We start from the raw sequence: 12,141 nt of genomic DNA, 5'->3' as shown, positions 1-12,141 counted from the left end.
AAGGCAAGGGGAACGCACCTGGACAGCTCATCGGCCTCCTTCACTGTTCTTAACACAGTGTTGAGAACAGAGCTCCAGTCTCAGACAAGTTGGCTATCATGCTGTTTTGTTTCCTAAAGCTCTATGAGAAAATGTAACTGTAACTGCCCCCAAGTTTTACTGATGCTTTCAACAGACAGAATTTGAAAGGCTATACAGGTAAAAGTCTAATCTTGGGGAGACAGTTAAACCTAGAAGTAGACAACGAACCAAATCCTGTGGCTATCAGCTTCTCTTACATATGATGAAAGAAACAGAAGGAAGACCAAAGATCCAAGTTACAACTCAATAGTGATGCCTCAACATTATAAAATGTGGATGGGAAATGCAAAAGTTAGATAAAAATCTGCCTGATCACTAATCTAAGTTAATGGGAATAAGGTCCTCAAAAATGAATAATTTTATATTACTTATATATGGATGCTTTCAAAATTATAAGAAATACCTATATTTTCTGAAAGTCAGTGGCTCAATGTAACATGAGTTATTTATCTGCGGCATAACAGTAAGGAAATCATTCAGCTAGAAAACCATGAAATATCTCTTCATAACTTCAAAACAGCTAGTCTATTCTGTAGAAAATAGACATGCTTAAACAAGCTGTTTTGCTACAACCAGATAAAAACAGAAAAATTGATTTTTCCCACTTTTAACCTGCTTATTTAAAAAGGTCATAAACAAGACCTTTATTATTATAGATACCACATAATTCCTAGACTTAAATGGATAATCACTTGAATAGGGACCTTGGACCATTTTCACAAGCATGCACCAACCATTGTTTCAAGCGAAAGAGAAGAAAATAGAGAGATGTTTGAGGGCAATGAGCAGCATTTTTAAACTTAAGGTAAATTACCCAGTAGAACTGTCCTACTTCAGCATGAGTTTACATTTGAGAAGGTGAATGTTATAGGTGAGTAAGACGTAAATACTCCAGATACTTTCAAAATATCCCTGTGCTCCTAAATTTTAGGCTTGTGGGGAATAAACGAGGCAGATAATACCAGGAACAAAGTTTATACAAAGACGGTAAATCCCTACTCCTGTGCTGCACTCTGCATCAACAGAAACTTTTCTGCTAGACTGAGTAATCTCATAAACCCTGTGGGAGAAGTTATATTTCTACCATTCAAACTCAAATCCAGACAGATTAGATTGATATAGCAACTTTCTTAATCTCTTTTACAGAAGAGAATTAGTCTGTGTGAATTTTGAAGCTAACTCTACTTTATTTGAAAGAGTAGTAGATTTAACTGTTCTCCTTCATCAAGCTGAAATAAGATTCTGGTTTTAACAAGGAACAAATGCTGAAAGGGAAAGAAAAAATACTAAGAAAATAGGAAGACTTTTAATGGGACACTCAATACTCTAAAAAGTTATTAACAATCATACTGTGAGATTATAATATTCTTAATGAAGAATAGGCTATGAGTTAGTTACTGCTTGTTTTTTACTGTCTGACTCCCTTTGGAATAGTCAGCTACTTGCTAAACTGTCCGAAATGTCTTTTAATCATCCATCATTTGTTTTTTGGCTTTTTTTTTTTTTTTTTTTTTTGAAATGGAATTTTGCTCTTGTTGCCCAGGCTGGAGTGCAATGGCGCAATCTCGGCTCACTGCAACCTCCGCCTCCCAGGTTCAAGCAATTCTCCTGCCTCAGCCTCCCAAGTAGGTGGGATTACAGGCACGCACCACCACACCCAGCTAATTTTGTATTTTTAGTAGAGACAGGGTTTCTCCATATTGGTCAGGCTGGTTTTGAACTCCCAATCTCAGGTGATCAGCCCTCCTTGGCCTCCCAAAATGCCGGGATTACAGGTGTGAGCCACCATGTCCAGCCATTATTTGTTTCTGTAAAGCATATAAGGCAGGTATTTACATGTCTAAAATGATGCTGTATTACTTCAATTATAAAAAAATTCAGTGCTTTGAAATCAATCCAGTGAAATTAAAAACAAATATATTAGCTCTCCCTTATTTTTAGGAGGTACAGTCCAAGACTGCCAGTGGATGCGTGAAACCATGGATAATACCAAACCCTATATATACTGTGTCTTTTTACATATATACCTATGATAAAGTTTTATGTATAAATTAGGCACAATAAGAGATTAACAATAACTAATAAAATAGAACAATTATAATATACCGTAATACAATTTATGTGAATGTAATCTTTCTTTCTCTCAAAATATTATACTGTACTCACTCTTCTTCTTGTGATGCTATGAAGATGATAAAATGCCTACATGATAAAATGTAGTGAGGTGAATGACCTCACTGTGACGTAGCATTAGGCTACTATTGAAAACTAATAAAAAATTTATGAACTGCTTATTTCTGGAATTTTCCATTTAATATTTTCAGGCTAAAGTACTATGAGTAACTGAAATCACAGAAAGCAAAACCACAGATAAATGGGGGCACCTACTGTACTCTGAAAGGAGTGATTTTTTTTAAGTCTATCTTTCCAAAATTTCTGACAAACATATGCTCCAAGCATATATATTGAATAATGCATCATAGTATATGTGTATCTCTAACTTTACCAAATAATACCAAATTGTTTTCAAATGTGGGTGTACACACTTATCCTTTGTATGCTATTTTTTCTATATTTTTTTGTTTTCGTTTTTGTCATTGGGTGAATTGTTCTTTTTGTAATTCAATGACAAAATCAAAAAGTAGTGTATGACTTAAAAATCCTCTTAAAAATAATTTTAGAGTTTTCCATTCATGTCATGGTTGCTTAGTTTTTAAATAATCTTGCTAATCATGATGGTGTCATATACTCGTTAGCTAATATACTGATACATAATAATCCTCAAATTAGTATTTATCATTGAGAACTGATTCAGTCATGATGTAATATCATATATAATTATGCTAAAATTTTGTTTAGAATACTTGCATCTATGGTCATGAGGGCTTACCTCAGGAATGCAAGACTGGCTTACCATTAAAAATCAATTCTAATTAACCATAGAAAAGCCATATGGTAAGATATCATAGAATAATTACCTCAGATACAAAAATCCACTCTGAGCAGGGAGAATCCCTTGAATTTCCTTCCACACACTAACTTGTAAAAAACGCCCACCATGGTTAAGAAGCCCCAAATATTATATATAGTGTCTATACTAAGAGTACTTTATTCCACATACTTATGACCCTAAAAAGGCCAATTGGACTCACTTTTGTTTCTGAAAACAACTCTAGTTGCTCAGGAAAAGAGAGTATCTTTTAGCCTAATGTTTACCATATTATGAACTCAAGCTGATGAAATATAACTATATTAATTTTGTATCCAAACAGAAGTTTAAGGAGGAAAAACATGAGCATTAGATCTACTCTGCTATCTCCTTTAGAAGTCAGTATTTTATCTTTGAAAGAAAATTTTAACAAACAAAAAGATATTCATTTGAAGATTTAGTAATGATTATGGCATAATAGTTATTTAAATCTAACAAGTTTTCATTGTCTTAAAAGTGCATTTATATAGTGCCAGAGGAATACGCAAACAGAATTTAAAACTGGGACCACTACATTATATTCATTATTACTAATTCTAGAAACTCCTGAAACTTATGGGTGACATACTTGTCAGAAAGTTCTCTTTACCAAATAAAGGACAACCCAATCTCTGTGATGAACTGTCATTACTAATTTAGCAAAGCTAGAAGGCAGTTCAGCTGAGTAGACAGAAAATTAAAACATGGGCAGTTCCTGACTGGAAATTTATTCATAGCAGGTAATGAAATAGCACAGTCAGGATCTCTGGTATTACTCAGAGTAAGAGATTTAATTCTGATAACTTTGATGATGGCACTTGAATCACAGATTCTAAATGGTGACAGGTTGTGACATATAGATAGGATAAAATGAGCATCAGCAACATATCTCTACAGAAGCAATTCTATAGCATCAATTTTTTCAAACAGTAAATACAATAATTTCAAAAATTATGACAAAAGTTTTCAAAGAAGAGGCTTCAGTCTTAAGCAAGCCATGTGCCATATTTATGTCTGTTTGTCAATGGGTTATAAAATTAATCAGCCTAACAAATGTAAGGGGTGGAAAAATTTATATTTAAAATGTGAAACATAAATTGTAGTTTCTCATTTCATCTGAATAAGGAACAAATTCAAAATTACAGGCAGAGTAGCTATTTTATGAAGAGGGTGAAAGTGAAGTATTGGGTTATGTATTTCTATGCATGTAAGGAATATTCATTAAATGCATTCTCATATAGCTAAATACAAGTATGTTGTTCACATTTTTTAAATATAGTTTTTTTATTTTGAATTTTGTGTGCCTTTTTAAATTTTCTGATTACAATGGCATTATTTTACAATGAAAGGTATATTTTTTAAAAATTGGCTATTTCAGACATAACTCTGATAATACTCGTAACAGAAATATGGCTGGGTACATAATATTTCCACATGAACAGGTATTTCAATACATCTGTTTTGAATTTGTAAAGTAGCATATTATATTCGTTGTGTGTGGTTAAAATTACTTAACGCCCCTTCAAAGGGAGGGGCGTTAAGGAATTTTAAGGCTATGTGCAAAAATTCTCTTATCTTTATCTAAGAAGTTTTATTAGATAAACTAACAAGTTTTCAAGTTTTCTTGAAACTGTGATTGACCAGTAGTTTTCAGCAGAAATGGCACTCTGCCATGTTCTAAACCCAGACCATATAAAATGGCAGCTTGCACATTCTGTCTTTTGGGACTATCACTCTTGTGAGAAAGCCCACGTTGTCTGTGGAGTGGGCTAGGAGGAGGGGAGCTGGAGTCCTCAATCTCACGACCAAGGCTGAGCTCCTAGCTGACAGCCAGAACCAACTGTAGGTCATGTGAGTGAACCATCCTGAAAGTAGATGCTCTGTTCCCTATATGAGCTACCCCAGCTGACACAAGGTGAAGAAAAGGAGTCCACACTGAGGTATATCCAAATTGTGAGTTTGGGAATAAAATAAATATTGCTATTAAGTCACTAAATTTTTGGCTTACTAAGCAGCAATAAATAACCAAAAGAGCAAAGTAGGACTTTGATCATGAATGCTAAGAAGTATTTCTTTAAATGAATTTATATACACTGGCTTTGGAGGATTTTATCTATATTGTTTAATAATGTCATAACTAATTGTGATGGTTTATACTGACTGTCAACTTGATCGGATTGAAGGATGCAAAGTATTGTTCCTGGATATGTCTATAAGGGTGTGGCCAAAGGAGATTAACATTTGAGTCAGTGGACTAGGAAAGGCAGACCCACCCTCAATCTGGGTGGGCACCATCTAATCAGCTGCCAGCGCAGCCAGAATAAAAGCAGGCAGAGGAACGTGGAAAAACTTGACTAGCTTAGTCTTCCAGCCTCCATCTTTCTCCTGTACTGGACGCTTCCTGTCCTCGAATATCAATTCCAAGTTCTTCAGCTTTTGGACTCTTGGGCCTTTCACCACAGACTGAAGGCTGCACTATCGGCTTCCCTACTTTTGAGGTTTGGGGACTCGGACTAGCTTCCTGGCTCTTCAGCTTGCAGATGGCCTACTGTGGGAATTCACCTTGTGATCCTATGAGTCAGTTCTCGTAATAAACTACCCTTGATAAATACATATAGCTTCATATATAAATATTTATATATATATATATATATATCCTATTAGTTCTCTCCTGCTAGAGAACCCTAATACATTAATAGTATAAACCTATATAGAAAATACTAGTTCTATAAAATGGGAAAATTTAAATATTGGTCAAATAGAATGACATGTAGAATAATACAAATGCAATTTAATAAAACTATATTTACAGAGGACTAAGCCTATATGACAGCAGAAAAAAAAACAAATAAAATGGTCACAATAAAAAATAAATTAAGCTAAAACTATACGATGCTTTATTTACCAAAAGCATGCACATGAGAAAGATTAATAGTTAATTCAATAAAAAAGAAGCCAAGTATTAAATAACAATGTTAAATTTGTCTCAATTTCTGTAATAGAAATGTTTTTGGAAACAATGATGTATGATCTCTTTTGTTTAGAAAATTGGCTAAGTTTAAGTGCACTTTAGTACAACAAGGTGCACTATGATAAACACATGAATAAAATAAAAATGTTGTATAACATAAAAATCCATCCACTTAATGTATTTCTTTGTAAGGTATAATTCTACAGAAGAATTGTTTTAAAACATAAAAATCTAACTATTTAATAAATATATTTCTTTCATAAGGCACAGTTCTACAAAATAGTCAACCCTCATTCATCCAAATATAAACCAGAGTTCAATTAATTGAATTTCTTGTACATATTCTACTTCTATAATATGTACTCGATGTAATTAGTAGAGTTATGTAATTGCAGTTTTTTGCCAATAAAAGGGCAAAAACCAAAATTACTTTTGCACCAACCTAATATATCACAGAATTAATACAGATTTAGTCTTTTTTATTTGCTATAAATCTGTGGCATAAAAATAAATGTTCAAAAGGTGACATAAATACAAAATATATTCATGAGCAAAATTATATAAGCCCCCAAACTCTGCCTCCTTCTATAATACAAAGCCTGAGAATAAGAATGATTAATCAGTTTGTACCAGAGTGAGGCTGGACCATGAACCCAGCTACCATCTTGTTTCCTTTCTCACCTGTTACACTGTCTTATCTGGCATGAGTGATTCCTGAATGGCTATGAAATATAAAATAATGTATGACATCCAGAAATAATGTATGAGTTTCCTTCATATATAAGTCATCTAATTTAGGTTGAAAAATGAGACTTCTTCATTTTATAAAATTATTTGCTGAGACACTTTTCTATACAGTCTATTTTCCAGGTCTATGTATGTTTATGTATGATGCAACACTGGAAAGAAAATTCATCAATTTTTTTCAAAAATACATATACATATATAAAATATATATAGTATGTATATAATACCTATACATATTTCAAATATGTATATTATAAAAATATGTATTATACATTATTTGATACTTTGCTACTTTTAATATGCTTGACATTTTCATTTTTTCACTTACAATAAATAATAAACACAAGTTCATGGTTTTTTAATTTGTCTTTTTAATTTTTGCCATATGCTATTTAATCACGTAAAACATCCTTCTCCTTAGATGGTAGAAGAGGTCAGAGATCTGTTTGATCTTAACAAATGGTTTCAACACTAAGCCTTAGTTTATTTATCTGTAAGATGGCTATGACAATAGTGTTTACCACATGTAAGTAGAATTGCTGTGCAGATTACATAAGATAAAATAGGTAGCTAATATATCTAAAACACTTGGCACCATACATGAAACATATTATATACTAGTAACTGTTGTTTTATAGTTATAAATTAATTTAGCTGTAATCAAAACCATGTAATTTTAAGATATGAAGCAATGAAGTATGATTTTTTTAAATGGCCTACCTAAAACAATGTATTTCTCTAGTAAAAGGAGACTGGCTATGGTTTAAGTCAACTTGATAAAGTGGCCTCTTAGATATTAAAAAAAATGATTCACAGTAAAATTTTTAAATGATTATATAACCAATATATCTTACATGGCATAAGATATGTAAAATTGAAATTTAATGAAATATACCACAAATACATGTGCTATACAAAACAAGGTAAAATCCCCTGTACAACAAAAATAAATCCAATTAAGAACATTAAGTACCACTGAGAGAGAACACACACAATAAATTTAGTAAAATTCTTAAAAATTAATCGTAAACAGCAACAATAGAAAACATTTCTATATTGTATGTACCTACCTGGAGTAGGCAAACAATCTGCTGTCCCAAAGATCATGAGTCCCTCTAGGTCCGGAATGAAAATAACAGGAATCTGTCCCATCAAACATATTCAATCCATCTGCTGAATTTTTTGAAGCATGGCTGTGTACCACATCTAAGAGGACTATGATACCCATGGAATGAGCTGTGTCTACCAGTTCTTTTAGCTCTTCAGGTGTTCCATAACGGCTAACAATAAAGAACACAGCAAAAACAAGATTACATCATATTTAGAGGAAATAGCTGATTGTGCATCCATTGTTTCACCATCCCAGTACTAGATACTTTAAATATCCAAACAGCATGTGACATGATACTTGGATACAACTCAAATTTGCTTAATATTTGATATTAAGCAAATTTAAAACCATTAAGTTAGAAAATCATTTAAATCGGGTTATTAAATATAGATTTATACCCCAACCAAAATTCACATTTTGAGGATGTAAATAATAAAACTCTGCTTCTCTATTTTCAGAGCTTCTGATTTCCACCTGAAGCAAGTCATTCCTGCTCTCATGTTTGCCCACTGCCCATTACTTTCAGGGTGTACATTTGAGATTGAGGGGCTCTTCAAGAATTTATTAGAATATCCATGGTGCCTTGATTGAGGTTATCCTTTCTGCACTTATTCCAAAAATAGAATGCACACAGTTACCAGTGGGCCAAGACAGCGTGCCACGTTTGTCACCACCCAAGTAAATAAGATGGGTAGCTCACAAGCAGGTGTGTTTGTGTTAAAGGTAGCCCCCTAATCTGAACGAAATAGGTAACAAAAATTACTCACAGAAGAAGGCCTTTCTTAACCTGTGTAAAATTTTGACATTATAGTCATCCACAGCATCAACTTTGCCCTTTAAATAGTCACCCTTGCCTTCAAGTGTTTACTGTCTCTCTTTCTCACTAGACTATATGCTCCTTGAGGGCAGTGGCTGTTACTATCAGGCTCCTCATGATATGGTACAGTGCTAAGTATACAGCAAGTCTCCTGATAGCCAACTCCACTGAGCAGCAAGAGCTGTCTTTTAAAACTGCAAATAAGATCAAGTTACCTACTTAAAATCATACTTGTGCTCCCATTGATCCCAGGGTGAACACCATTGTCCTGATCATGGCCTATCGCACCATCTACTGGCTCTATTCAATAATGCTAATTATCTTATGACACTCTCCCACACCCTTTTTTTTATTCCAGCCACCTATCCATTTTTATACTCATTGAACAACATGTTCAATAATAAACAGCCTTAAAGTTTTTTTCATTCAGCCATTCACTCATTCCTTCATTCATTCCTTTATTTGTTTGCCACTTACTAAAGTCATCTACCATGCGCCATGACATTTTCTATGTTCTGGAGATACGCCAGCGAAAAAAATAAACACCACTGATCATATGGAATTTACATTCCCATTGGGAGACAACAAACAAGCAAAATACATAGAATGTCAGATAATAGTTAAGTGTCCTAAAGAAAACAAAGAAAAGCCACTGGTGGGAAGGGAAGGTTTGCTATTTTAAATAGGGTCATCAGTTAAAGTTTCATGGAAAAGGCAACATTTGAGCAAGAAAAAAAAGTAAGAAGCAAGGCATAAGAATATCTAAGGGTAAGAGCATTCAGACAGAAAGGAACAGCAGGTGCAGAGGACTGGGGCAGGGATGAGCTAAGAGCATTTGAAGAAAACCAAACAGGCTACTCTAACTGGAATGGTCAAGAAAGAAAAGAGGTGAGCTCTAAGAGTCAGCCAAGAAGCACATCAAATAAGGCCTCGGGAACCAGTGTGAGGCCTTTTGCTTTTATTCTGAAGGAGACAGGGATTCATCAGGGGTTCTGGGCAACAGAGAGACATGATCTGACTTTAATTTTTAAATGATTATTCTGGCCACCGTGCAGAAAAATTGACCATAATTGGTAGAACAAAGGTAAGAGAAGGGGAAAGACAGCATGAGAAAACAGAGTGACCAGTTAAAGAGCTATTGAAATAATCCAGGTAAAAGATAATCACAAGTTGGACATGGGTGGTGGCAGTGGGGGCAGTTGAAGCAGCCAGATTTGGGATATATTTTGAAGTTACAGATGGCTAGATTTTTTAATAGCTAGCGTGTAGGGAGGAACAGAAAGGGACAAGTCAAGTATAATGCCAAGATTTTTGGCTTGAACAACTAGAACATGAAAATGTCATTTACTGAATTAGAGAAGATAGCAGGGGGAGGAAGTTTGAAGTTAAGATCAGAAATTTAATTTTGGACACAAGTAGTTTGATATATGTATTAGATACCCAAACATCAAATATATACTTTCTGAAGTTCAAAAGATAGGTCAGAGAGACTTAAGTTTGGGAGTTAACATATAGCATATATTTAAGCTACAAAACTGGATGACACTTGATGAGATCCTCCCGAATACTTCATATAGATGAAGAAGAGAATGGAACTAAGTTCTGAGTATTGAGATGTCCAATATTTAGTGGTCATAAAGATGATGAGGAAAGAGCAAAGGAAATTAACAATAAGCAACAAGTGAAGTGGGAAAAGCAACAAGAGGAGGTTAAAATATTCTGGAAGCCAGGGAAAGAAAAAGGTTTCAAGAAGGTGAGAGTAACCAGCTGTACCAAGGAGTACTGACAGCTGAAGTAAGCTAAGAATTGCCCATTGTCCTCAACAACGTGAAGGTCACTAATACCCTTGACAAAAGCAACTTCAGTGAAGAGGCAGACGGCATACTTGGAGTGGGCTCAGGAAAGAACCAGAGTGGAGGATTTGGAGACAGTATTATAGATAACTTATTCAGGGAGAACTAATATAAAGAGAAACAGGTAAATGAACCAGTATCTTTTTTCTATGTCTGGAATGTCACCTATTTACGCCCACTTCACCCCTTTCCCCAGTTAACTCTTAGTCGTGTTTTAGATCTCACTTGCAGTATTTGTTCTGATCTATTCTAAACTGATCAGACTTCTGATTATAGCTCCCTGTCATTTTCATTTTAGCTTTTATTACAGTTAAAAATAATAATCTGTATGAATGATGATAGGAGCAATGTCCATATGCCATATGTCATAAACTCCATGACACTGAGAGTGTTGGAATTCTTCAGTCTGTGGTCATTTAGATCAGCACCTCTTTAATTGCATAGAATCCCTTGGTGTCTTTTCTGTCCAGAGAGAATTATTCCATCCATTTCAGCCTGGAGGGAAGGGCAGCCCTTCTGTGAGTAGTAATTGTTGTACCAAGGGACTCTTCGGTGACCTTCCTAGATGAGTCAATCTCTTTCCAGAAAACGATGTCCTCTCTCACAATAATGGCTTTCATAGGAAAAGATTTTCTGACTAAAACGTGGGCTCCAAATAAGTGACAATTTCAGCAGGTAACTGGACATTCTATATCACAAATCATCCCACGAGGAGTAACATAAAATCAAGGACAATTTCTAAGGCTGGATGAGAAGAGAGTCTATGACCTTAGTAAAAGAAAATGTTCAGCTTCTATTAGCTCTGTTAACCCTAAAATGTTACACAATGTTATAAAAAATGAACGATTTCATTTTATTTCTTTAAATTATTGGCTCAAAATAAAAATGAACACAATGAGTCTCCGATTTTACCTGGAAGCTGCAAAGAAGCTTGTGATTTGGTAACCAAAGCTGGCATAGTAAGCATGCTCCATGATTGCCATCAACTGAATGCAGTTGTATCCTATATAAGGCAATGGTCAAATATAAATTAAAAGCCACGTTTAAAAAAAAAAGCAATGGGGAAAAAAAGCATCCTTACTCCAAATACATTAAAATTTACAAAAAATCTAGAAGCTTTGGTCATCTTGAAAAGTTCTACTACTTTAACATTTTTTTGTTTGACCTTCCAACAACATTGGATAGTGTCTTAGAGCTGTATTCTGACTAGCTATTTGATATATCTTCATTTTAACAAGCAATAAATAATATGCAAATTTACTTAATTTGGTTTTAGCATATTAAAGATGGCAATCTCCATATGCTAAACATCGGTTACACTTGTAATATTCATATTGAATATTATGAAAGCTAAATAAAAATAACCAATTGCATGACATATACTTTTTATTTTGACTCTATGTATCTCTATATATTTCAGTCCTTTTTTCCATATAGGAAATAGCACCAAACCCATATTTTCCACAAGGTAGCTTTTTTTTTTTTTTTTTTTTTTTTTTTTTTATTTTGTCCCCCCCGGTTGGAGTGGGGGGGGATTATTTTTTGTCTCTGCAACCCCCCCCCCCCCCGAACGAAAATTTCTTCCTCCCTCGC

General features: G+C 34.2%; 1 protein-coding gene across 1 annotated transcript in view; it reads right to left on the bottom strand.

The window, feature by feature from the left end:
* GBE1 (1,4-alpha-glucan branching enzyme 1) overlaps positions 1 to 12,141 on the bottom strand; it is a 284,910-nt gene that overhangs the window by 159,361 nt on the left and 113,408 nt on the right. The window contains exons 6-7 of the mRNA XM_032150400.2: positions 11,461 to 11,551; positions 7,838 to 8,047 (exon numbers count right to left, since the gene is read on the bottom strand). Coding sequence (XP_032006291.1) covers positions 7,838 to 8,047; positions 11,461 to 11,551 — 301 coding nt within the window. The remainder of the gene's footprint in view (positions 1 to 7,837; positions 8,048 to 11,460; positions 11,552 to 12,141) is intronic.

Source organism: Hylobates moloch, unplaced genomic scaffold (assembly GCF_009828535.3).
Source record: "Hylobates moloch isolate HMO894 unplaced genomic scaffold, HMol_V3 SCAFFOLD_4, whole genome shotgun sequence".
NCBI lineage: Eukaryota > Metazoa > Chordata > Mammalia > Primates > Hylobatidae > Hylobates > Hylobates moloch.
This window is presented reverse-complemented; position numbering and strand designations above follow the sequence as displayed.